The sequence below is a fragment of the Microchirus variegatus genome, assembly GCF_963457635.1.
Source record: "Microchirus variegatus genome assembly, chromosome: 2".
NCBI classification, from domain to species: Eukaryota; Metazoa; Chordata; class Actinopteri; order Pleuronectiformes; family Soleidae; genus Microchirus; species Microchirus variegatus.
Window position 1 is genome coordinate 28,466,685 of NC_139803.1, and position 27,998 is coordinate 28,494,682.

The 27,998-nt window shown below is 38.3% G+C and overlaps 2 protein-coding genes across 2 annotated transcripts; one reads left to right on the plus strand and one right to left on the minus strand.

The window, feature by feature from the left end:
* The first annotated feature begins 1,258 nt into the window (after positions 1-1,258).
* Positions 1,259-3,185, plus strand: cUnh2orf76 (chromosome Un C2orf76 homolog). The gene is made up of 5 exons (XM_083909824.1): positions 1,259-1,488; positions 1,585-1,635; positions 1,927-1,964; positions 2,636-2,717; positions 2,791-3,185. The coding sequence occupies exons 1-5, from the start codon at positions 1,326-1,328 to the stop codon at positions 2,865-2,867; spliced, it is 411 nt and encodes a 136-aa protein (XP_083765950.1). The 5' UTR covers positions 1,259-1,325; the 3' UTR covers positions 2,868-3,185.
* A 7,025-nt stretch (positions 3,186-10,210) lies between these two features.
* On the minus strand, positions 10,211-26,428 carry mtm1 (myotubularin 1; the record flags this gene model as incomplete). Its single annotated transcript, XM_083909823.1, has 16 exons — positions 26,384-26,428; positions 19,505-19,586; positions 19,223-19,295; positions 18,764-18,858; positions 18,274-18,384; positions 17,811-17,912; positions 15,144-15,227; positions 14,862-15,011; positions 14,225-14,410; positions 13,259-13,441; positions 13,009-13,164; positions 12,019-12,066; positions 11,779-11,871; positions 11,247-11,360; positions 10,959-11,135; positions 10,211-10,405 (listed from the first exon to the last, which is right to left on the minus strand). The coding sequence occupies exons 2-16, from the start codon at positions 19,559-19,561 to the stop codon at positions 10,211-10,213; spliced, it is 1,824 nt and encodes a 607-aa protein (XP_083765949.1). The 5' UTR covers positions 19,562-19,586; positions 26,384-26,428.
* Positions 26,429-27,998: the final 1,570 nt, after the last annotated feature.

Here is a 27,998-nt window from a genome sequence, read left to right on the forward strand (position 1 = left end):
TAACTGGTGGGATGTTGACATTGGCAGGTTAATGAGTCTGCCACAGGCTGATAAAAGACAAAACGTGCCCAGCCAAGTGACAGTGTCATACAATTGAGTATGTGATACTCACAAAGTAAGTGGTAATAATTTTGTTGAGATATTATTTATTTGTGTGTCCTTTCCCGTGAGAGTCACTTTTTGGTTTATTGTAACTGTATTGTATATTGTGTGTCAGCATAACTAGTTTACATAGAAGCACACTGAGACATGCTGTTGCACAAAATGGACAGCAGGTGGCAGCACTGACCAGCGGAGTCACTGGGACTCCTCATAGTGCGTCGGACCACCTGTCCCGCTTTGTACAGCAATTTTACCCCTTTACCTGCCCTGTACCGCTTTTTTCATTCGACCCTGCCTAGTTGAAAATAAAAACACGGATAGTAGGGCTGGACGATTAATGCGATTTTAATCATTATTTCACTTTTGTTATCTCATTACATTACATTATAATATTTATTATATTATAGAAAAGCTATTAATGCGCCTGTATGGAAATTCCTATGCTAGAAGGACACCTTGAATGCACCTGTGACGTGTGTGGATAATATAATAATATGAGGAGCGAGCAATTGAAAACATGACAGAAAGGCAGCCTTTGGTTGAGAAGAAAGACAGGACAATATCACTTACCTGGAAACACTTTGGCTGCAATTTGACATCGAGCAAAAGTAAGTTGTTTACAAAGTGTCTCGCGCGTGTTTCGCGTGTTATTTGTGTATTTTTTTGCATGTTGTAAATTGTTGCAAGTTGTGCAGCACTAATCGCTACTCGTGATTATTATTTTTTGCCATAATCGTCCAGCCCTACAATATATCTTAAGTTTAAAGTTATTACGTCTGTCTGGAGGTGGTCACCTAGTAACTAGGGTAAACCAGAGTCTAGTTTAACTGCAAAGGAGATTTATTCTGTTATAGTAAGAACTTGAAATAAAATGTACAGTGACCTAGAAATACTATTTTGATGAGGAGATAAAGATGACGTGTTTAAGGGAGACGCGAATACACGACTGATAGTAGACTGGGCGGAAGTCAAATACATCCTAGCCCATAAATGTGTCTGCGCGCTGCCAAGTCAATAACGCGGACGTCTCGACGGCTCGTTCACATAGCCGAGAAGCATTGTGGGAATCACACTACCCCATAACCCGGAAATAAACGCGGAAGTCCGAAACTTTTCTTGCATATGCGCTCTGGGTGAGCAGCTTCGTAAGAATGAACGGTGCCAAAGGGGCGGTGATCTAGCTAGATTTTATCACACATCCATGGTATAAAGTGCATAACACCATGGTTGACCGTGCGGTGTCTCCAGCAACCGAAGCAGCAGAAACGGTGGTGGTTACCGTCCGTCTCATCAGATCCTTCGAGCACAGGAACTTCAAAGCAGTCGTTTTCCACGGTGTCTGCTTAGAGCAGACGTTGCAGGACTTCATGCAGCTGGTCAGAGACGGTGAGTGCGAGCTAAGTCATTACGTTCCTTTACCATTTTAATATGACTTCAAATCATCCTTCTCTCTCCCCCCCCCCCCCCCCCCCCCGCTCCCAGATATTGCTAGAAGACCGGGTATTCTTATGCCCTTCAGAAAATACACGTATGGTATGTATGCCTGAAACATGTTCTAAGCCCTGATTCTTTCTGCTTTGCTTTTGCTTTATTATGCTCTAACTAATAAAAAAACAGAATTTGGTTGTTTAATGTGAAATGGGTGAACAGTAGCAGAAAAGGCAACATTCATTAATTTACTGTAACCTACAGTATCACAGTACATAGAATATATATATTATAAAAATGCTGTTTTAAATGCTCTAAATCTGATGTGCTTCTTTTCTGTTTCACCTGTGGGAATTATACACGGAAAAAATGACATGTTTGTTCATGTGTTTTCAGACACGATGAAAATTATTCACCAAGCACATGGAGCAAAGGTATCTGTCTGTCTGTCTGTTTAAATAAAGGTATGGTGTGACATATGACAGTGAAAGGCTTCATTTATCAGTCTGCTTTTCTCAGTGGACACTAGACACATTTAAAGGAACTGGAATTTAGTTACACAATAAGCTGTAAATAATATCTTCTCAGTTAGGAGCCCACACACAGATACTACTTAGTTTTTTCCATATAACAAAGTAGGGCTTTAATGAATTAAGAATGTAATGTAATTCTTGATTTGGAAAGGGAGGAAAGAAAAAAAGAGAGCTAGTTGTCTTGCAGAATGATGGCCTTCTTCATTTGCATTGTCATCTCTTTGGACCTCATTGAACATTTCAGTGAAAAGCCATCAAATACAAATTCAACTCTTGCAATCAGCTGCAGACCTTTATCTGCTTGCTCCCTAATGGGACATACCTGGCCATGCAGGCACATGCACACACAAGGCCCAAGGGCTGCTTGAGCCCCTGCCCTTATATCTAGCGTACACATTTCCTTGTAACTGCTTGCTTCTCATAGTGAGACATCGAAAAGAATATTATGAAAAAGAACTATCGCTGAAGAAACAACCCTTCGGAACTTGAATGAGATGAGCCATTTAGACGTTGAAAAGTGTGGTAGTCAGTAATCCAACATTTCTAAGTGGAAACACATTTTCTTCTTGCAGACTAATGAGCTGGTAATGTCCTTGGATGATGATGAAAACCTCATTCTGCAAGATGGCCAAACCCTTCGAGCTGCTGGTGTTGGTAAGTGTTCTATCGATGAACTGCAGTGCATGCATTTCATCACAATGCTAATGTTGGTATTTCATCATTTCAGCAAACGAAACTGAAGTGGCCTTTTTCAGAAAAGAAGACTACACTCTCTACAAAGCAAATCCCAAAACTGCCTGGTGAACAGACAGACCAGTAAGAATGGACATTGGTGCAGGAAGTACCATATGTATCGAAAGCTGCGGTCCACTCCCCTGATTACAAAAAGTTTCAGTGTCAATGGAAGCTTATGGAAAGTCGGCCTACGTTTGTCTTTAATTTGGATCATTAATTAACATTTTCCTGAGGAGTAAATGTTCTCAATCACTAGTTTTGACATTTGTGAACTTCTGGCACCAGCCAATGTGTGAATCTTAAGGTTCTTCATAGCTGAAGAGAGGCTTAAAGGACTTGGGACACACTGGTATGCAGTTTTGTTTAGATTTTTCTCTTGGAACAATTGCGACCACAATATTGTTTTTCATTGTTAAAATATGCTGAATAAACGATTGCGATAGCTTGAGTAATGTTTACTGTCCAGTTTAATTTTATCGGCATGACTTTGGTCATTTACTACAGGTACTTTTGTATGGATATTAGACATGAAATGTGTTCAGAGCCCAGACAGAGAGGGTAGTACTCTCTTTAACGCTTTTAAAGAACCAAACAAACAAACCAAAAGGCTATAATCAGACTCTGGAAGAACACAAAGTGGTACCAACAACAGCAGACAATACCTCAGATAGACGAGTATATTCAGTTGACATGCAACTTTTATGCAGGAAGAAAGCTCCCCCATGAAAAACAAGACTAAAAGAAAATTAAGAAATGACAAGAACGGACAGAAATACTTAAATTAATTTAATCAGTAATATTTACATAACAGGAGGCACCCAACAAACTGTGGAGAAGACATAACACGATTAAAAGAAATACATTAGAAATGTTCTTTGATTGCACCTTTTTGGAAAAACTTATATCGTTTAAAACCAAAAAGATCATGAACCACATTTCATGTGTATGTATTATAAAAAAAAAAAAGGGTCAGCAATTATTATGAAACAAAGCCCTCAAACCAAAATCCCCTATGTTAATTTAAGAGTCAAACTGAAATGAACAGTGACACAAGTCGGATTCATTAGTCGAGTGAATCCAAACCAAAGAGCCGTCAGAGAACTAAGAGGAAGATGAAGAGGGTGTGTGACAAGTCAACAGTATCCAGAAGAGTCTGCTTTATCATCCCGCGTCAAAAAGTACGATCCAAAACAATGCCCTCAAAAAAAAAGATCATCCACAATAATATATGAACACGCTCTGAACCAACATTACTTTGTTTTTTTGTTTGTTAAAAAAAAAGAAGAAAAAAAAAGTCAGACTTTACACTTCACAAAATAATTGTATTTTACAACAATAGAACATTTGACAGTAAAATAGGTTCTGATTGAGGTAATTACATCATGGTGCTTGTACTAAGCAAAAAATATAGATTTTTCTTCTTCTGTTTTCCCCTAAAAAAAGACCTTACCCTGACCAACTCATGTTAAATGTTGTCTGCTGCTATCAACAAAGACACTCATTCAATGTTTTATCTTTCAAATGTGAACGTGGCTGTAATCTGCCCACGGGTTTGAGGATTGACATTTCAAAAGGCAGTCTGTTGTTTTTTTTTCTTAGCTCAATTTCTTCTATTCAAGCCTGGAGGAGAGCTGTATGTTGTGGCCACACCGGACGTAAGCAAGTAAATGCGCATTTTGTGTTGGCTGGGCCAGGTGGTGCGAATAGCGTGACGTAATTTACTCCATTTACTGGAGTTGAAATATATGTATATGTACACATATACGTATGTATATATTGTGGCGCGAATGGTGCAGGGCAATGAAAAATTCATATTTGGTGTGACCGCAGCATTAGACATTATGTCCATAAAATGTCTCTAAAGAACGCGATTGTCAACGTGAAATGTGTTCACAGCAGAAGAATCACCCAGATGGGCGCACACTCTGAGTTTCCGAGGAGTTCAGGGGAACAACCAATGACCCAAGTTCCAAATACAAAGGAACACAGCATCACCCACTCCCTCACTGTTAATTGACTATATGCACGATCACTTCCTGGTTTTCAATAAGTCAGCCCAACTATTTTCGTTAAGCTGTCAGCCAAAGATGTTCCACAGTTGGTGTCTGCACAACGTGCTCTGCTGTTGTCCCCTCACAAGATTTACATTTTAGGGCCACTAAAACATCTACTAAAGGAAAGTTTTTGATCAACAGCAGAAGTTGTAAATGCTTATGTTAACTGAGCGGAAGGAACTGGCGGAAGCTGTACGTGACGCTCCGAGCATATAGTCAATTATCTGGAGTTTCACCGGCTGTGTTCTCACAAGAACCCAATCAGACATTATCCACAGATTTGATTTGTAAACTGACAGAAGTTCTAGAAAATGTCTGGAACTCAGAGGGCACGTCTGAAAGCAGCTATGGTGTGTACAACAAACGTTCTCAAGTCGAGAACAAAAACAAAAAAGTATTTATTTCTGGGATCGCTAGTGGAATAATTGGAATAATTTGACAATAAATGATAAAGTATTTAATTGACAAGATAATTATTTTTTATTCACTGAACTGTGAAGGTTTTTGTTCAAAAATAAATAAGTCATTTCAATCGATCAATCTGGGAACTTTACACAGACCCTGTTTAGAGAAACACTGGTGTTGAAAGATCTCGAGTTGGACAAGCAGTTCTGACGATAGACACAAACAGCTCCACCCCAACATTAAGATCAGTAGGTGCTATTCAAACAAATTGCAAGTAGAAAGTTTCTAAAAAATAGCTCTCCGACAAAGCTGTTCCGACCGGTTGTCTGTGTTTCCTGCAGACAAAAAGTATCCAACAATGGCTGACACCAAACCTTTACACGGTGTAGGATGTGTAGGGGATAAAGGTTAAGTACTGTTGCAGCTTCTTTGGACAGTTTGATCCAAATAAACCATTTAGCACATTAGCCTCTTTCTCAATCTCAAGTTTCACAAGCCGCGTCTTCCTTTCATAGCAGTCAAGCGAAAACATAACAGAGGGAGATTCTCACAAGAATCAAGGCACAAATCTGGACACGACCTAAAGCTCTTACACAACAGACCCAACAGAAACTATCACACACTACCTGTGAAACCTGTGTGTAATCTTCATCACAGACCATCATTCCTTCCAATTTGTTGGAAGTCCAGTCAGTTGATTCGAGTAAAGGGAAATGTATCGGGGAGTCTGAGCTGAAATCATTTTCTCAGGCTCTTTATCTGAAATTCAAGGACACTAGAGAAGAGATACAGTATTGAGAACATCTATGGTTCCAGAAGTAAAGACGATACAAAGGAAAATACTCCCAAAGAGTATTTTAGAGAGAAAAATCCAAGCACAGAGGTTAAGGTCTAGCTAGTTTGCCCATAACAGCAACTTTTGAAAACCTGATAATGTGTGCAGTTAAAGGTTTACCAATTTAAACCACGTTCAGCTGAGAAGGGTTGATGTGGATATCCTAAGTGTGTGTCAGTTTCTGCAAAATTAAATATGTGGCTAGATGGTCTGCTGTGGCGACCCCTGCAGAGGGAGAAGCTTAAAGATGAAAGTACTGTTTGGAGACTGTAGTAGAGGTAGGGTGATCGCAAACTTCTGGAACCAGTTGCTCCTCAAGTTCTGTCTTGAAGAAGGTGACTTCAATTCAAAATACTAACCCTGGAGTCTTCCAGTATTTTCAGTATGCATACAACTAAACAAAAGTCCAGTCTCAGTGCAACTAGGGACGCACTGACACTTCAAGCTAAACTGTTATTTTAATATTCAATGGTATTGTTCGAGGAGTATTCTAAACGCCAGCGCATGAGACATAATTACAGTAATGCAGAGTTCACCATGCGCTGAGCTGATTAGAGAAGCTAATGAGATGCATTCAGAGACCCTGTTAAATGTCATCACTGGTGCGAAATCTAAAGCTTAAAATAGTAGCTTCAAGAAACCTCCTAAATGTCATCTCTAAACTCTGTTGCTGCCACCTGGTGGTAATAGATGCAGCATAAATTAGGAGTAGAAAGATCTGAACTGTAACTGATCGACCTTTTATGATCAAGCAAATAATCAATAATAATACTCGTACTCTTCCTAACCACAACGTATTTCTATGGCAGTGCTAAAACTCTACAGCGATCATGACCATATGTGGTGCTGTTCTAATCCTACTAATACTAGCAATATCAGTTGATAACAACACTCTACATAGTATTTTGCGCAAACAAACAGCACAGCAACATGTCTACAGTTCAAGCTGAAACGGTAATATGTGTACGACTGATTTACTGTGTAACAAATACAACAGGGGTGCTATTAAAGGTAAAAGTAGCAGTTTTGTTCGGGGGGCAGGGTTGGTGAGGTTGCTCCGAGTCTCTGAATTCAGGAACCTCAAAAATTCAGAGACCTCGGTAAGAATAAAACACCACAGACAACAGAGCGACTGTAGCAGGCACTTCCTACTTCACGTTGACAGACTGAATGATACAGTACATTTTGCGGCAGACGTTACGAGAACCTTCCATGTTAGCAGCAAAGTCCTCATAAAAGGCAAACTACAAAACTTTCACTCTCACCGTGCGTTTGAAACACACCAACATGCACATACACAAAATCAGACGTCCGTGTAATGTCCTGAGTTTGACTGTGCACACTGCACTGTAGACACCAGCTCTATCAAAGCACTACAACGACTGCAGCACATGCTTTTCCAACAGAATGGTTGTCATGTAATTCCTATAGGAGCATACATGGAAGCCCATTTAAGCCAATAAAAGGGAGGGAAATTATAGACCATAATGATGAAAATAAATATATGCAGTAGAAAAGAAAAAAAATAATGGCTTGAAATACATTTGTCAACCGTTTCTATTTATAATAATCAATGTATTATTTATTTTATTGGAGGAAATGATCTTCCATATAATCTACTGAATTAAAATTAAATGTATTATATTCCACATTAAACCCAGGATGAAACTCAACAGGTTAATTGTTGATTACTCAAGAGTTGCTGTAAACAAGTTGACCCAATTATGTGATCCAACCAAACGTGGAGCATGTGAAAGTAAAATCACTTCATACGTTAATTAAAAATGCCCCATGTGATATCCTGTGTACAAGTGGGAAATTAACCGGCACCTGTTCAAAAGTAACATGCTTTTTCCCCCCCTGCTCACGGTTCCTAAAACATTTGCTTATTAAAAAAAAAACCCAAAAAACATCCTAGCTTGGTTAGATCTCAGTCAGCTTCTCCATCCAGGGTCTGTGGAAACTCAAAGTGACAACTATTTGAGGTGTGGTTGTATGAAAACATGGCTGTCGATTGGGACAATATCTTAAAAAATACATTATCTTACTATAAAACAGCATTTTCCAGGTGGGAACACACATTTGTATAGCGCTCACTCTCCCACACTAAAGTCCATAGAGAAAACTAGCATTTTAAGCTTTCAGGGACACTGCTGCTGGTCTACTGCCGCCACATTTGTGTCACTGAGGTACACGACCTCGTCTCGCCTTTCACCCTATGTCAACTGGTCAATGATGGATGGATGGATGGAAACTGATGTAAAATCGCTGATTTTCTCTACGAACTTTGGTGTGGAGTGGTGTGAGCGGTTGTCAAACAAATGTGTGCTAAAATATTCTTCATAGACTTACGATGGGGTAGATTTTTTTTTTTTCATACCACTGCACTTCAAAAAAAACATAAACTATCCCTTTAAATGTACATAAATAAATTCATTTCCCTAATCTATCTTGAGAACCAGAACACATTTCAAACCTTTTCAAAGCCACAATCATAAAAGTAAACCACTGGTTAATTCAAAGCTAGAATTGTATTAGCTCTCAGTCTTATAGCTTAAATAAGTTCTGGATAATAGTGCGACGCTCATAGCAGAGTCCAACTCTGAAACACAGACAGACCTGGAGTCATGAGGTGACATCCAGCTTCAGGCTCTCCTGCCTCCTGCAGGCAGAAGTGTGAAAAGTGAGACTTGTACAAAATCACTATTAGCATTATAGTCTGTTTACACGGGGCACAAGTGGCTGTGTAGCTGGACAAAGGCGAGACATACAGAAGGTAGCCTGCTGGATATGGGATCTTCTTTTTTTTTCTTTTATTAAACAGAGCTGCTTTTGCAACTTCCTAAAAGTCGCTAAAAGCCCTTCGTTTAAGGCGAGCACTCGCTTAAATTGAAACCCTGGTTATGTAATGGACGAAATACGAAGTGTATATGTTTTACAAAACAGTCTTAAAGCTGGATAGTCAATCCATTTTTTGGCATTATGAGACAATAATTTTGTAAATTAAGTGATGTGAGAGAGAACTCGGCTGTGTTTGCAGCCTTGTGGGAAACTAGACCTGTGATTGACTTTGACCAATCACAGAGCAACTGAGTTAGCGCAGGAACTCCTCATCTTCCTATAACCGAGATATTATTGGCTGTGAACTGAAAGCTCTATTAACACTTTCAGCCTCACCACAGAAATCCCTGTTCTTACATTTCATCACTGTGGAGTATGCTTCCTGTTTACACTGGCATACACACATCCAGAGTTGTTTTAATATGTGTTAGAATTAGGGCTGCAAAGACCAGTTACTGAATGAACTATCAACTATTTTGATTTTTCAGCTTCTTAAATGTGATTTTTTTTCTGGTTTCTTTGAAAAATGCAGTTTGCAAAAGAAAATGTAGAATAAATGCAGCCTGAGAGTGGTATTCACGAACCTGGAGGGGAGAGGAGGAATGTGGGATCGATCTTGCCTAACCCAGCTTTTAACTCAAACTTTAATTGACTACTTTTATTTAGAGCAAGTGGACCTTGAGCTGAGACTATTTTCTGGCATTCCGTCAGTGCTGTCCACACAGTGCGTCACAACAGTACTAGCGTGTTGTTTTGCATCAGTGTGTGGAGTGTGGAGTAGGGAAATGCACCACTCTGGCCCTGTGCCGTGCTGCCCGTGTCTACACCGATACATAACCACCGACCACCGTGTGTGTCCTGTGTGTGTTCAAGCCCTTTTCACTAAAACCCCCTTAAAAAAACACTGAATTATCTTTAAGGCTTCACTGTGTGATGAAGGTGTATGTGTATACGTAGAAGAGTGTTGTGACAAGGCTGTACTGTGAGGTTTTGCATAAATCACCATTATCACTACAATGGTGTTACGAGTTAATCATCAAATCAAAATCGTATTAGCATCATGTGTTATAGCCACAGTTTGACTGCACAAGACTAATTTATTCCCTGCGTGTGTGTGTAAGACTGACAGAAATCTGAGTGAGAGAGACGTAAGTGCAAGTCAACAAGTATCAGAGAGAGAGACAGACAGAGTGTGTGTCTGTGTGTTTGTGTGTATGTGTGTGTGTGTGTGTGTGTGTGTGTGTGTGCGTGTGTGTGTGTGTGTGTGAGACCAGCCCTCAGAAGGGAGTTTGTAGGTGTGTATATTGCTGCGATGGTGTGGACGAGGTGGAGGAGGATGTGTTGGGAGTGGAGCTGTTCCCCAAGCGAGAGGAAGGGGAGGAGTCGGACAGCTGCAGCTCTTCCAGCTTCTTCAAGTACTCGTCTCTGAGGGCCAACAGCTCCTTGTAGCGCTGCTCCACTGGACTCTGCTGCTAAAACACCCAACACACACACACACCCTTTACACGTCAGCCAGCTGAACTCCCTAAATGCTCCTTAGTGCTGGGTGGTATTTTTCTAAATTTTCAAAAGTTTTTTTTGCCACTGCATGAATCCGTTTTATAAAACAGAAAAGTCACAAAATATCATAACTGAAGACACCGATGAAAGCCTTTTGGGAGAATTTTGTGTGCGTCAGTGAGTGGTTTATAAAGGCTGTTCTAGATGAGAGAAGAAGAGGTGAACATATTCTTAAAAATAATGTATAATTAATCTGGTATAGATCTTATTTCGTGTCTCAGATGCTTTAGATGCTTTAGCGGCTGTTCCCAGAGTGTTTTATATATAACTGCACATTGTTTTGGGATTTTTTAAGGGCCATAAATCCCAAATCCTAGTTCCAAAGAAGGCTGCTATGATTATAACTGTTCATATTACTTATCTATAATGGATCTTATAGATCTTATAGTTATATTTTATGAATGTTCATAGGTATTGACTAATTTGAACATTTTAATCCACCACTATTATTGTTACTATCATTACCTGTTGTCGTATACGTGGGTTCCAGCGGATGTAGTATGTTACCCACAGCTCTAGGTGGCGCATGCTGGCGACAGGGTAGAGCACCCGGCCCGACTCAGGTGTGTAGAAGGGATTTAAATAAATGTCCATCTTACTATTGACCAGAGACCAGAGGGACACGGTCTTTGACCTCAGCTCCTGCACCACACAAACAGGGACAGTCAGTGGTTTGCAGATGAAAAGTCAAAGTGTATCTGCATGGACTGTAATAATATCATATGCTGGTGTTTCAGGCCAACGTGGTCTTACATGCTGGTCTCGTGCACTCTCACAGTTATAGAGGAAACTCCCGAACCGACAGCTGTAGAGATGATCCAGAATTGTCAGCAGGAGGCGCTCATTAAACTCAAAGGCTGTAGGAAACTGAGAGGAGAGTCAACCAGTTAGTCAGATATACTAACCCTAACCCTAACCCCTTGTTAATAATTGAAACAAGTTTCTCATTTGGCAACATTTTTCAGCTTCGTAAATGTGAATATTATATGGTTTCTTTGCTCCATTTAACAAAGAAAATCATTAAAACCAGACCGGTTTGGTTTGTGGAACATTTTCTGACATTTTCTGGACCAAACAACTAATCAATCCATTAATCTGTTCAATATAATCTGTTTTATTATTATCAATAATAAACATGGAAATAATCATTAGTTGCAATCCTACTACTACTTGATCAACATGAGTTTTAAGAAAAAAAAAAAAATCACCATTAGGGCATTAGGAGAGACTTATTAAACCTGCAGCAGAAAATATACTTGTATGAAATATCCCACGTGTTACATACCTGTTTAGTCATCTGCCATACACAGTCAATGAACTGGACAAAGATGGGCGATCTGTCCTGATCTGCATGGTTCTTGTCTCCGTGACCTATCCTCTACACACACACACAAATAAAGCAACACAAGGATGAACTATATTCTATTTCTTTTAAACTGAAAGGCTTTAAAATACAGAATAGCAGTTATAATGAGAAGACGGACAAGATATTCTTCAAAACAGCAGTAGTGAAAATGTGACTTACTGAGGCAAATTTGTGCCCAAAGCTGATCCATTCCTTTTCAATTAGCACCTAAAACACAACAAAATCCATCATTGTATCAGAAAAACTCTGTGCCATGTCTTCATTTCAAATAAAATTATTTTGATAACAACGAAACAACTTCATATGTGCAATTAATATTTGTTCATGGTTTGTTTGACTTGAGTAAAATAACATGAATTTCACTTAGGGCTGGGCAATACGGATATTATATTTACTGTATATTGTGACACGAGAAAAGATGTGATGTTAGACTTTGGATATTGTCATATAAGGTATCCATGATCATTAAAAAAGGCTGTTGCATTGATAATCATCATATTCAAGATTCAAGACACTTTGTTGTCATTTCCACATACAGCGTACATATTTATTACAATGAATAAAATAGTGAAAATCAACTAAATTATATTCAGAAAAGTCCCAAAGCTCCCATAGAGTGGTCCTATCGCACATGTGTGAGTTATGGAGGTCTACTTACATACTTTATCAGAATCAGAATCAGAATACTTTATTAATCCCCGGTGGAAATTGTTTTTGTTCCAGATGCTCCGTGCAAAGTAGGAAGAAATACAGCATAAGGAAATAAGAGCTAGATATACATATATAAATAAAATAAAATACAACTGTAAAATAGGCAGTAAGCTAAATGAAATGTTTCTATGGTCAAAAACTCCTCGTTGCTGCAAACCAGCCGATCGAAATCTCTCCTCACTGAAGCTCTCGTCAGCTGTGCTGTAAATGACTGAAATCTCACATCCAGAAGACGGACTGTGTTGTGATTGTCACTCTCCATTGAGAAGCACAAACATCTCAAAAGAAAATTATTCATGAGTCCAGGTGCAGCTTTATATCCCCATACATCATATCAGTATTTAGCCTAAAAATATCCAGAAATTATTTATAAGCCATATTGCTCGATAATCGTGTGTGTGTGTGTGTGTGTGCGTGTGTGTGTGTTGGGCCACTGACCTGGAATCCTCTGAGTGTGCGGTAGTGACTGTCCAGCATCAGCATGGCCAGAGAGGTGAGCTGGGCGGTTCTGTCCCAGCCGTCGCTGCAGTGAACCACCACTGAATTTCCACTGGAAACCTTGTCTGCTACCTGGATGGCTCCTGACAACACCAGCTACACAGGCACGCACGCACACAGAGGACTAAGTATGTGACGTCTAAGAAAGGCAGCACAGTTTTCAAATGTGTTTACAAACTCTTTTTCTGACCTTAACATGTTCTAGCCAGTGTGTGGACTCTAAGCTGGATAGCCAATGGGATTCCTCCACGTTTGGGTAGACGATGTCTTTGAGTTTCTTCAGGGATTCCCTCATCACATGGATGTTCTGGATGTCCAAGAAGACGAGTTCTGCATTCTGGTACTCATCACCCTCGTAACCTCCTCCAGTGGCCTGGGAATGACAAAGATGTTAAAATACAAATGAATAAGGCAGTAAAACAACACTTAATTCATGCTACATGTATTACAGGCCTTTTTAAATGTCATGATATCCATGGAAAACAGTTGAGGAGATGTAATGAAACTATAATGCTATGGTCGCACTGGTTGTGCTGCAGGTTTTTTTCTTCTACGTCACTTTTTCCTATTCACTCCCGCTCCCAAACTCTTAGCATCCAATTTATATGAAGGATGTTCATATTTATTATATTTCTATTACTGGTCTGACTCACTGGGGTTACACTTTAGTATAAACCTGCCATTTTGGGATTTTATTTCAGGCAGCAGCTTCCTCCTCCTCCTCCTCCTCCACAGCATGTTACTGTTTTCCAAATCGAGAGCTGAGACAATCCCAGAGATGATATAAACAGTAATAATAATATTAAAAAAATGCTTAAATAAAATGCTTTTATGTAAAAAAGAAAAAAATCACTGTAACCACACTTGTTATGACAATTTAGTTAGTGTCACACAGCACTTATGTACACACAGTACTGAATTACTACTACCATTATCTATCAGTGTATATCTCTATTTTTTTAGATATTCAACAGATACATTGAACAGATAATAAGAAAATGTTTATATATTATATATATATGTGTATATATATATTTTTTTTATTGGTGGTTTCTATTTTCCTCTGTCATTAGGGACTTATTCAGACTGACTGTTGCTAACAAGTGTTGCATATGAGATGTGCCCTCTGACATCCCATCCTCTCCTTCCACCACACCTTGTTGGCCACTGCGTTGACACTGGGCCTGGCATCATATATGGTAAGCTTGGTGGTGTCGTTCGCCTCCCTGATTAGATCCAAGTAGCGTTCATCATCCTTGTTCCTTTTACCGGACATGCCCACCAGAGGCTGACTGCAGCGGGAGATGACTGCCTGGTTTTCCCTGTGGATCCACGACAGAACCTGAAGCAAAAACAAAAAAGACAGATCTGCTCAGTTCTGTGTGAAATTGGCTCAATGCCATTTTATCCTTTGCCCTTAAATCACCCCTCTGATTTGCATGTTCACAACACACCTGCTCCTTTAGCGTCGCCATAAAACAAGGCTAACAACTACCTGTGTTAACCTGCGTGACAGTTAACACCGGCTCACATGTCGTGTAGTCACACTGCACACAACAAAACCTGTTTTTTCGTCTCTTTGACAAAACTATAAACTGGTCCACCAGTATTCCCAGGTGTTGGAGATGTTTTCTGACATGTCTTCACATGCTGCACACACCTACTGTTGTGAGATAGCATGTTGCATCTGTGGAAAAACATGTCCTGTCTGCATACATCAACTGTCACTTTCTTGAAGGTAAAAAATCACAATAAAAAAAATAAAATAAATAATGGTGTCACTGGCATCTCACCGGTATTCGTCCTCTTGACCTGAATGCAGCGACTCTTTTGAGGTCCTCCTCTTTACTTTTAAAGGGGACAGCCAATACAGTGGGGTAGGTGTCGCACAGCTCATAGTTTCTATTGATGAACGTAATACGCCACTTGTTATTAGGTAAGCCCTGTAAAAGACAATAATTATCATTAGAAACAATTATTAAAATTGTGCTTTGAATTCAGCTGTACCTATATTTTAACTTGTTAACACAGTCGTATAAAGAGTTAAGTTCTAATTCTGTACTTGTCCACCTTACCTGGCGTCTGAACTCCTCCATAGGTTTGTAGACATTCCATCCATTTTCCTCATACTTCTCCTGAGTCACATATGCAAACAGAGACTGGATACAGAGGAGAGGAGAGTTTGATATACAATGACAAACTAATCCTGAATAAAAACAATATCTGACCAGCCAAGTATTTTATCCTTTTACTAATTTACTAATTACTACTTTATTGTGTGTGAGTATTTCGGCTGCTCCATCCACGGGGTCGCCACAGCAGATCACCCGGACATTTGTTTGGCAGAGTTTTAACACCGGATGCTCTTCCTGACACAACTGGCCCATATATCCGGGCACAGAAAGGCAAGTAGCATTAAGGGCCTTGCCTAGGGTTCCACACTGAGTATTAGCTGACCTTGACCTGACCAGGATTTGAACCCCAGCCTTCCACACCAAGGTCTGTGGACCACTGAGCTATCCCAGCTGTGTAAGTACTACTTTACTATTACTAATTACTTATATTACATGACCGTTCAGGTACACAGGGCATGCATGTGCAGGTGTAACCAGGAACATGAACTCTACTCTGCAGCTGTTTGCTTGGTTTCAGACAGTATCAACAATGAGAAACAACAATAATGAAAGGTAAGAACAAGGAGACTGACATTAAGGTGAAACTGAAACTGACAGGAAATGTAAACTGAGCTGAGGAGCGAGTGCTAGTAACTGCCTCATAGTTTCCAAACATGATACAGTTTTGCCTGTTCAGACTAAAAAGCAGCAACAAAATGAGACAAATGAATGAGTGTTATCACACTTCTTAAGTTTTGGGGCTCTAAAACACCAGGGTTGTGTGGATGGCAGGTGAATCGGGAGCGCAATTAATATGTTTTTAAACAAAAAACAAGTAGCCTAAATTAGCCTACGTTAGGGCTGGGTATCATTGCTGATTTTGGTGTTCATGATTTCTTTGTTATATGGAGCAAAGAAACTAGAAAACATTTAAGCATCTGAAACCTCAGATTAATTATTTAAAACTCAACCCAAATAAATAATTGTCTAAAGAGTTGATGATTCATTGAGTAATTGATCAATCAAATAATTGTTGCATCTCTAATGTTTATGTTTTACATAAAAATGTACCCCAAACTAGTTACATGACCACATAGTACAACTTCACATTACAGTCATAGGTGATAATTCAAACTGTAACATAAAAAACAGGGTCAAGTTCTAAATATCCAACCCAACAAACACTCAATCAGAGGGTGCTGGTCTGCATTCATGCCCTTTTTGTTCATCAGAAGACAGTGATGTTTTGAGATAACCATCCTCATGAGCGACAAAATTACGCGTCTGCAAAGTGGTGTGTAGAAGTTTTTCTGGTTCTACACCGTCGATGGCAAAGTAATGGACCATTTGCAGAATCAGCAGTTAGCTACACAGGAGTTAACAGCTTGCAGTGATGTGAGACTATCACAGTCAAGCCTTGCGTGATTTGTGCAGAGAATACAGGAATTGGTTAAAAGATCAATCTACAGATTTTATGAATTGATATCTTATCTTCCAAATAAATGTATGTATACATTTACATATAATAATATGTTATATGTATATTATATATATTTTTTAAAACCCATCCCTATTCATGAATCATGAAGGTTTTTTTTTTCATATTTGGAAAAACAACTAGATGTTTTCTATAGACCGTTACTGATGACTCAAACAGGAATGTTTCATTTCCATCCTGTTCTTGTCCTGTTCTTTAAAGCGGAACTTTGCAAGTCTGGCCTTTTAACTCTATGGCGCTCTCCCTTCAGTTTCAGAGTATATATGTTTTTTTTTTTAAAACACCACGATAGACTACCCATCCATCCATCATGTGCCTTATCCTCACCACTGGCGGTTCCCCCTCTCTTCCTCTATCCTGGCCATGTGAATGTCTTTTCAATGGAGTCGGCAAACTCGTATGTGGCCCTTCACTTGGTCAGACAATCATTTCCTCTTGCTGTCTTATAGTTTCTCGCTAGAGGGTGTGTGTTTGTACTGCCGTGAAGCAACTCCTATTTCTTACAAGACCTAAGACTATGCGGCATCGTTAACAGACAGTAGGGGGAGTCTTGTTGCATTCTCTCTGCAATAAGACATTTAACCATCCATCCATCCATCATCTACCGATTTATCCTCCACCAGAGGGTCGCGGGGGGTGCTGTGCCTATCTCAGCTGACATAGGGCGATAGGCGGAGTACACCCTGGACAGTTCGCCAGTCCATCGCAGGGCCACATATAGAGACAAACAACCATTCACTCACACTCTCACACCTCCGGTCAATTTAGAGTGACCAATTCACCTAATACCCTAACCATCACCATGAAAAGTCCTGCATAATTCCACCTTAACAAATGAAAAATAGGACTTTTACTGCTGCTTGATAACTCACACTGAACACTATTTAAAGATTCTCTTTTGGTCTAAACCAGAAACATGCATTTAGGTTGCTCTGACACACTGTACAAATATGGGGGAGGCAGATGTAGCTGTGGTGTGGGCAGGTAGCTGCCTGTTGTGGCATATGAGTGTGGTTGTATCCCTGCATTTCAGCATTTTATGTGAAAATTGGTCTTTGAAACAGGTGTGTTTTGATTCAATCAATGTAGATATACTTTTCTGAAGGAATAAGGATTATTATCTGACTTACCAGACCATGTGAGAGGGGGAAAGCATGTCTGAAGAGGAGCTCAAAGATATCTCGTCTGCTGTGGCCCTCCTGCTTCAACGCAAACCTCAGGTTCCTCATGTCCTGTGGATGGATAAGATCCACATTTATGTAAAAAAACAAACATTAATCACACATCACAAACATTTTCCACAATAAAAACACATTTCTCAAAGAAAACACAGATAAGCGTGGAGTACATAGCATTTGTACAGCATATACAGTATATTGGGACATCAACACAATTCTCTTCTTTTTGGCTCTATCCACCACAACAATGGATTTGAAATGAAACAAACAATATGTGCTTTAACTGCACACTTTCAGCTTTGAGTATTTTGTATTTACATCCAAATCAGGTCAACGTTGTAGGAATTCCAATACTTTCTATATGTGCCTTGTACATGAGCATGCGCACACGTACAAAAAAAAACCACACACTCACCTTGCAGGTGATATCCAGGCCATAAGAATTTTCGCCTCGGCTTGATGCCCCACCCATTTTCTCCACACGGCCGATTGCGCCCAAAGGAACGTCCAGTGTCACCACCATATCCTACAACACACAATCAGCTCAAATTAAAAATACGACACATGCAAAAAAGGATGTGCTCCTGACTCCGTCAACCAATCAAAGCACAGAATTTGTAAACAAATTATTTGCAAGAGGTGTTTGGTAAATGAATTAAAACTTAATTTTATGCATATCATTTAAAATATATACACATAAATCTTAACTAAAAGTTTGGGGACCCAAAGAAAAGTGACCTATCTGTGGGTTCTGACCCAGTGTTTGTAAACATTGATATAGATCATATAGTAATGCAGGTAAAGTACCACACTACAAAGAACTCACAGAGGTGCTGTTAGATCTGTTTTATTTGAATTAAACTGTAGACAGACACAGCTTCTCAGACATACACACACAAACTTACTGCATCAGAGCTCTTGAAGTAGAGTCTGTAGTTGGTGATTAACACTTTGCCTTTCACAGCTCCATTGAATGGACAGATGTAGATGATGTCTTTATCTGAAAACAGATTTTAAGAAAAACAGCTCAACTTCTCATCCTCTTTGCATCTGATCAGACTAATCTTTAATTTTAATTTTGAACTTGTGTGATCTTCTGTACTTGCTGAGTCTGATATGGAACTGTGACAAAAACAATTGCCATCAGCATAATAAAAGTATTCTGATTCTGATGGCCCTATTCATTATTGTTATGAATACTACTGTACTTTTTTTTATTTTAGGACACATAAAACATGCCCCTCTAACAGTGCATGACCGTATCAAAAGCATCAACAGATATTGATGAGTAATCATGAGTAAAACGAAATGCTGTCAAAGGAAAAGCCAAAGATGTTTACATTGTTCATAGTGTCAACACTCACCTATAATTCTGTCCTCTCCTGGCAGAAGACACACGTCTGCCAACAACTCCATTTTTAGAGACTCTCTGGAGGTCTACAAACACAAACAAATACAAACAAAGTTAAGATGGTAAGATATGATTTTAATCAGTTTATATTGAGACCCACAATTTAAATATGAAATACCATTGTGACCAAAAGATATACAGCTTATCTGTACATAATTAAACATTTAATTATGCACAGTCGGTCTAAATTAAGAATAATAGATGGACAGAAAGAAACCCCTGCATGTCCACTTACACTGGAGATGTGTGTGTCCAAGGCGTTGGAGTTGTAGACGGAGACCGGTGAGGCCATTGCTCAGGGAGGGGGCTTCCACAGGCTGAAAAAGACACATACAGACTGTTAGCTGTAAAATCCAAATCATTCGACCAGGATAGTCTGATTCTTATGTTGGCCACTGATTTCTCACAGTTTAAAGAGTATAAGCACACATTTAAATGCATCCAATAAAACTTCTAATTGTCTTTTCAAAAAACCTGGAATGTTGATACCACTGATAAACACAACTTTGGTTCCAACACTTTTTGAGGTAAACTGCTACATTTAGTTGTTTCTGTTCATCATTGAATTGCACATTTATCAATACCAGATTGTATCAGATTTTGCATTTGGGTCTTTCCTATATCTGATTGAGTGATTTTGACCAGTATCAAACCGATACTGATACGTATCATATCGGCTCATGCCTAGAAATAACACTCTAATAAATGTAGACCAATCCATTTCTCACAAACAATTTTTATGATCATAAATCTACAAGCATTAATTATTCATAACACATGAAAACGTATAAACTTGATCCACAATAGCTTTTTTTTTGTTGGTACTGAAGACTCACACAGTTGGGTTTACAGTGGAGATTCCTCCCTCACAAACCTGCCTTTGACAAGTACTGACAACAGCCTGGCATGCAGTCAACAGCAAGTGTAATTGAGGCCTGCTGCCATCATAACAATCATTATTATGACGTACCAGTTCTTATTTTAACCACTGAAAGTGACACAGAATGTGGGCTCAATCTTTACTATCTGCTTCAGAAAGGTTTTAGTGGCACTGAGGTCCCCTTTAAACATGGCATTACAATGGATTTGATTGGATAGCAATCGGATAGAGCTTCACCACATGCATTTACACCTGGTATTACACGCGTGTCTGTCCACATCAGGATCCAACTGCTTTCTGATCACAGTCATCTCCCCTCAACTTGCACTCTTCTTCTGCAAAGATTTCCAGCAGCAGACTACAGCATTACATCCTGTGTGTCGCCATGTCAACAACATAAACCGCACGTGAAGTCGCACTATTGCATGGACTCCTCTTTGCTTTTCGAAACATGGGAAGAAGTCTTCTTCGACAAGCAGAAAACCAAAGTGGTTTGGCAGTCCTCAATGCATCAATGCATTTTCGTGCATTTTCGTGCATTTACCAAAAAAAGTACCAAAAAAAGCATCCAGAGTCAAGTTGAGCCTAGAAAAAGGCACTAGAACTTTATAATGGAAAAGCCCCATTGGAGAGTACAAGCAACTGCAAACGTGAACTGACCAAATCTGATAAATTACAGATAAATAAACTGTCCTCTCAAACAACACGCATATATGCATCATCAAAAACAGAAAATGTCACATCTTTGAGACCACTCTGTATTAAAGTCTGTGAGAAAAGATGAGATGCACCTTTACTGGCCCTGTGTATGGGGAATTCAAAAACAGAAGTTATTGTGGCTGTCGCAATAATAGCAAAAATGAAATTCCACTAAATGAACGAGACTATATCGACATGCAACATCAATGTGTTGTGTCACTTGCTCTTAGATTACTGTTGCACTGTCTACTACTGCTCTCTACCACAACTCGGCAATATGCAATAATAAAGCCAAAGTGTGTAAAAAACAACGCAATTTTAGATAAAATATTGTCCAGCCCTATCATATTCTACAGACTGAAGAAAACATCTTTGTTTCTCATGGCTTTGCACAAATATCACACAGTAATCGTTTTAAATATGTTATTTAAATGAAAATTTGAATAATTATGTAAAAAATTCTATTGGCGAATCATATGGCGAATCATATCACAATCACAATTTCAGTCAAAATTAATCGCAATTAGTCATTTATTCAAAATCGTTCAGCCTGACTATCAATCCACTGGATATTTTTAATTTTTTGTTTAATTCTCACTGTCTTAGTGACACTCGCTAACTTACTGTGTTACATGTAAATTATATATACAGTAGTTATCCTAGCCAAGTGGTTAGGGGTTTCATGATGCTTGCAATAGTATTGGGGCAACTGTATTTGTAATTCCCGGCTCCACTAGTCTAAATACTGGTATGTCCTTGGTTCTTGGGCAAGACTCTTCACCCTAAGTTGCTCCTGAAATATCCAATTGTTTCTGATTTGTTTGGGAAATTATTATTAAGTCAAGTTTTAATTGAATAATTGTTCTAGATTTATATGATTTATACTTTGATATTATATATTGACTACTGCATGAGATACCTGCTGATATATATATAAACAGATATAGAAGGATGAGAACTAAAAGATATGAACTGTTACAAACAATAATGATGTACTGCAATTTTAACTGACATAGGACACAGAAAAATCAAAAGTAGAAAAATGTAATTGTAGCTTTTGTGACTTTTTTAATTTATATTTGAAAACAATGAATTCTCCCCAATTGGCCCAAATACATAACTTGGCTTTAAGTTGAGAAAATGTGAGGGGTTGGATATACTGTCACACTGAATCACTATTCAAAAATAATTGCGGCTAAATTTTTAATTAAAATCTTGATCACTATGTCATTAAAGAAGCTCCTGCCAGCTCGCGATGCTGCAGCAAAACCTGTAGACTAAGTGAGAGGAAGTGAATGAGCTACAGTGATCATGAAAGCTCAAAAACATATGCTCCAATAACCAAATTAAAGATGTGAAACTACCAAAAGAGGAGGCTTCCTCATTCTGTGAAAGCCAAGTGAAGATTTCAAAACCTGTGTCAACTATATCTAGTCTTGCTTTCACAGTGGAAAAAAATTGACTATATTACATATATTACTCTTTTGTTTGTTTATATATTAAGTGGCTAACAGGGTGGATCGTGCGTCCTCTAACAAAAATACGGATTTAGCACTGGATGCTATTCGTTACACTACATGCATTTTTGCTCTAAATGATTGTTTGTGTATGCATAATAACTCCAAAAATCATGGTAAATATACAGATGGCATTTTTACATTTAACAGTTTTACGATTTATGTAAAATCAGCTTTGCTGGACATTTAGCAATTGCAAAAGATTGCAAACTTAGACTAATTTCACTGCTAGCGCACAAGGTTTAACATAACAGACAAACTTTGGTGTGTGTTTGCCAAGTTGTAAAAACTTCAAAGGGGAAGCCTTAGATGGAAAAAAAGACTCCAAACCTGTAGTACATATGCCAGGCCTGTAGACATTGAGAATATGGCATGTTCGCTATGCAGTGAACAATGGATACAATGACAGAAACAGAGGCATATATATATACATTAGCATCATGCAAAATAAACAAAAACTCCAAATACATGCAGAAGAAGAAGACAATGTCAACGATGAAGATAAGCTACAGCAAGTGTAAGCATAAGAAAGAAGTGGGATTATGACATCATCATTTTCTAAGGTTGTCTACACAAAAATACAAAGGAAGCATTTTGAGATTTTCCCACTCTGGGACCCGTTTTCAAAAAACAGTGTTTCAGTGCCCCCAAAATGCTGTTTCCATGTTTCCAAGCACTGTGAAACCACCTTCTACCCTAATTTACCTTGTAAAAAAAAAAACTTGTATTATAACCTCAGACAAAAAGAAGCAAAAAGGTTTATATGCATCCAACTGTTAGAATATCAATGTTAAATAATAATAATAATAACAATAAATGGTTAAAGAAAAAAAAAATTCATTTGGTTTATTCAGTCAACTACAGCTGACTAAAAATGAAAACAATGCTATTCCAGACAGTATCATCAGAGATGGAGCATAGATGGAGTACATCAGTCAATAAAACAGTGTGGTTATGCTGATGTATTGATCTAGCTCTAGTAAACAGAAGGTTGTTGCAGCAGCCAAACCGGTTGCAGAGTTTGCACAGAGTCAAACTCTAAGGGAAAAAACAAACAAACAAAGAAAACAACGAAATTCTGCAAATGTAAAATATGAAAATAATGATATGTTCATTTCTGTGTGTATAGAGTCATTTTCAAGTTTCCAGTTTCTCAGGATAATCGTGATCTGCAGTGACTGAGTACCTATCCTAACTTCTATATTTCTGTCGACAGGCATTATTCCGGCAGGGTTACTTCTTTCACATTTCAATCCATGGGCATATTTATTTATGTATAGCCATATTTCAATCTAAAATCATATTTCTAGATTATGAATAGATATTCCTATTTGGTAACATACATCTATCTCCAGGCATATTTCCATCTACAGGTGTATTTAAATATTAGGAGTTGACCAATATTGGTTTTTCAGTGCCAATGTCAACACTGATTATTAAGAGTTAATGAGGCCAGTAATTAATATTTGGAATCGGAATGAATTTACCGTTAAAATCGCTGAAATTAAATAGTGAATTTTAACTCAATTTATTTTATTAATGAATACATGTTTTAATGTAAAAGTATAAATATAATGAGTTCCCTGAGGTCAAAGTAATAACAAATATCTAGGCAAAGTCTCTTCTCTTCAATATCTTTATGCAGATTGAACGTTCTTGATGTGTTTAAAAAAGAAAAAGTGAGAAATAATGATACTGTATGGTAGTTGCTGTATGTGCAAGACTTTTGCACAGTACTGTATGTATGCACGCTTTAATCAACGGGCACTATTTCTATCTACAGGTGTATTTCTATCTGCAGGAACTGAATATTTCTATTTCCTGATACATATGTCTCTGAACAGTATATTTCATTTGTATATTTCTTCCAACAAATGTGTGTGTGTGTGTGTGTATTTATCTCTGCAGGTACTGTATATTTGCATTTACAGATATATTTCTATCTACAGGTATCTCTCAATTGCCAGCATTCACTGGCACTTCCACACCAGCAAGCATTCACATCAACTATACATTGAAAAAATAAATTAATACATAAACAAAAGGGGAAAATAATCAGCTATGAATTAAAAGTAAGAGTAAAACAGGACATGGGGATGGGGATAGGCGATAGAGCAAAGGGAGACATACAGATGGTGATATATCTCAATTGTATACTTCTTCCTACAGCTATCTATCTGCAGGAAGAGTATATTACTATCTACATGTACTGTATATTTATATCTTCAGGTATATTTTATGCACAGGTACTGTATGTTTTTCTCTACAGGTACTGTATATTTATATCTTCAGGGATATTTTATGTACAGGTACTGTATATTTTTATGTACAGGTACTGTATATTTATATCTTCAGGTATATTTTATCTACATGTACTGTATATTTATATCCAGGTATATTTTATGTACAGGTACTGTATATTTTTATCTACAGGTACTGTATATTTATATCTTCAGGTATATTTTATCTACAGGTACTGTATATTTATATCTTCAGGTATATTTTATGTACAGGTATATCTTATCTACAGATACTGTATATTTATATATTTAGGTGTATTTTATTTACAGTTAAATTGTTAACTGCAGGAACTGTGTTTCTATTCACAACTATATTTACAGGTATATTTCAATGGTATAGTTCCATCTGCAAGAACTGTACATTGCTATAGTTGGGTATATTTTTTATCTACATATATATTAATATCTGCATGTATATTTCAATGGTATGTGTCTATCTACAGGTACTGTATATTCAGGTATATTTTATCTACAGGGACTGTATATTTATATCTTCAGGTATATTGTATGTACAGGTATATGTTTTCTACAGGTACTGTATATTTATATATTCAGGTGTATTTTATGTACAGGTAAATTGTCAACTGCAGGAACTAAGATAAGATAAGATAAGATAAGATAGCTTTATTTATCCCACAGTGGGGAGAGAACAGGGTTTCAGCAGCTCCGTATACAGATTAACAATTACACAATGTTATAAAAACTGTACAAAGAAAGAAATAAGATAAGAGTGAATGTAAATAAGGTGCGTATTTGGTTCAGGTCAAAATAAGACAAATCTAGGCAGACAAGACAAACAGGACAACAACTGTAAACAATAACTAAACAGACCAGCTAAAGACAAGGAACAAAAAACTGTAAACAATAACTGTGTTTCTATTCACAAATATTTTTACAGGTATATTTCCATCTGCAAGAACTGTACATTTCTATATTTGGGAATATTTTTATCTACATATTAATATCTGCATGTATATTTCAATTGCATATTTCTATCTACAGGTACTGTATACTTCTAACTACAGGTATATTTATCTGAGCCAGGTTTATTTCTTATGGTTTTACTTCAACAAGAGCACAGAGCACTATAGATGCCTCAGTAGTTAGTCCACCTTCAGCAGTGGAGCTGCCCCTGACCACCCCACCTATATCAATACCAGTGTATAACCGAGACACAGTCAATAAACCTATTTAATCAATAAACATGATTCCACCTGACCACAAAAAAGTGACATTTTAAGTCTAGCCAACTTGTCCTGAGCAGAGAAAGCAGAAAGAGGGGCGATTCAGTGAAATCCAGACTGGTGCGAGTCTTTCCCACAGACAAACAAACCCTGCACCGAAAGAGGACTTTTCCCTGAGAACACATATTATTTTGAGTATCCAGTCAAACTCTAGCTTTCAGTTTCCTTCTCTACTTCACTGTCAACGCAGCAGCTGTGGTCAGAAGCAGCTACAGAACACTTAGAGGCGGGCAGAGAATGGCAGAGGTTCCACAAAAACCCGTCCACTGAACTTTTCCAACTTGCTCATTCCAATAGGTACAGCTGTGGAGTTGCACCAGGAAATAGCGGAGGCCTAGACGGTACGGCAGCTAGTTCCACCCGAAATTCGGGCAATTTCTTAGCCACAGTGCACAGAAACCTCCGGTGACAAGCCCAGAAGGACACTTCATAAAGCCTCAAATGACCCCGTTGTGGCAAATTGCCTTTACTTACCCGCAAAGTGCGATTCTCCCGTGGCTAGATGTCGATCTGTTTCCCTCAAGCCACAGCAGGAACTTACTCTACGTCACGTGCCGAGCTGTCATGGCGCGGATTGGCTGATTGTCAAACTAGAGCTTCATGGGAGATGTAGTTCTTTAAGAGGCTGCCATGTTCTACATTAGCATCAAGAAGCAGCTTTTGTTTACGGAAGCGTGTAGCTGCCACGCCAGAGAAAAATAAAAGGTTTACGTTATAACAAGACATTTCCACGTTATTATGACATGAAAATCTTGTTAAGTTTGAACATTATCTTTATTATTATCATTAAAGTCGAGCATAGCTTAACTATAGTAAATAAACTAGACAATATTTGAATGTCTTGCTTGGGTGCAAAGGTGAAATTCCCCACCACAGTTGCCATAGGAACAGCAGCGTCTGTCTCCATCAATACTGAATGGTGTAAAATTTGAAGAAAAAGACAAACATTTAAAAAAAATTGGAGGAATTTGAAAACGCTTTTTATATGCATATATATGTCACTAAAAAGCCCAATATTTTGATACCTGAATGAGCTAAATCAGTCGCTAACTGTGCGAATAGTTCACACCATCCAACCTTCACACCAACTAGCATTCAATAAATAAACGAATAGTGCTGCTTTGGGTCACAAAAGGGGAAAATAATCAGCTTTGAATTAACGGTAAGAGCAAAAGTAAAAATACAAAAAAGCATCATTGTATGGGCCCTTGCAGAACTGTGCCCTTGACTCAGTTTTCACGTGCTGATGTTTTCTGTCCGGGTCCCTCATCTCACATGATAAGTTTTGAGCAGATCGGTCAATGTACAGCAACGTGGGGATAACTTCCTGTTTTGTTGAGGCCATGGTCCCGATAGAACTTTTGATCGTCTTGGGCTGTGACATGTTTCCACCAATTTTTGTGGAATTTGGTGCAACGTGGTTTCGGCTTTGTCCCACTGGGTTTCACCTTTGGTGCTTCCAGCAGCAGAGATGTAGACGCCTTCACCCTCACAGCTGCATTTCTCATTTGTAACAGCAGATGTCAATAAAGCTCAGCAGCTCTTGTGCCATGTAAGTTTTCACATACAAGGATTTTGCTTTAGTGGAAGTCAATAAAAATCATCCATCCTCCATCCATCCATTTTCTACCACTTTATCCTGGTAGAAAGGGGGCGGGGGTTGTAGGGCAAAGATACAACCACTGAATAGTATAATACAAGATAAATAAAATATAATAAATAAGTCATTTGGCTGTAGATATTTTGTCTAAATGCACTACTGAGATGACAGGGTATATAAGTAGAAATGAGTTCATTTTGACTCTCAGCTCTGATTAAAAAGATAAGCATGTCCTTGGGTCACATGTTTTACTTATCTAGAGGGCAAGATTATATTCAGTTTTAAATACAATTATTCACATTTAAAACAGGTTGAACTAGTTGATTTGGCCCCGTTCTCTCGTGCATTATCATTTAAGAATGCAAATACTCCGTGGAATGGTTCAACAAAACAAAAACACATTTCAGTTCATTTAATTTCATTAAAAGCCTCTCAAAAATTGAATGTTTGACTTGTTCTTTCTAGTGTAAATGTTTCAAGAACCATTGT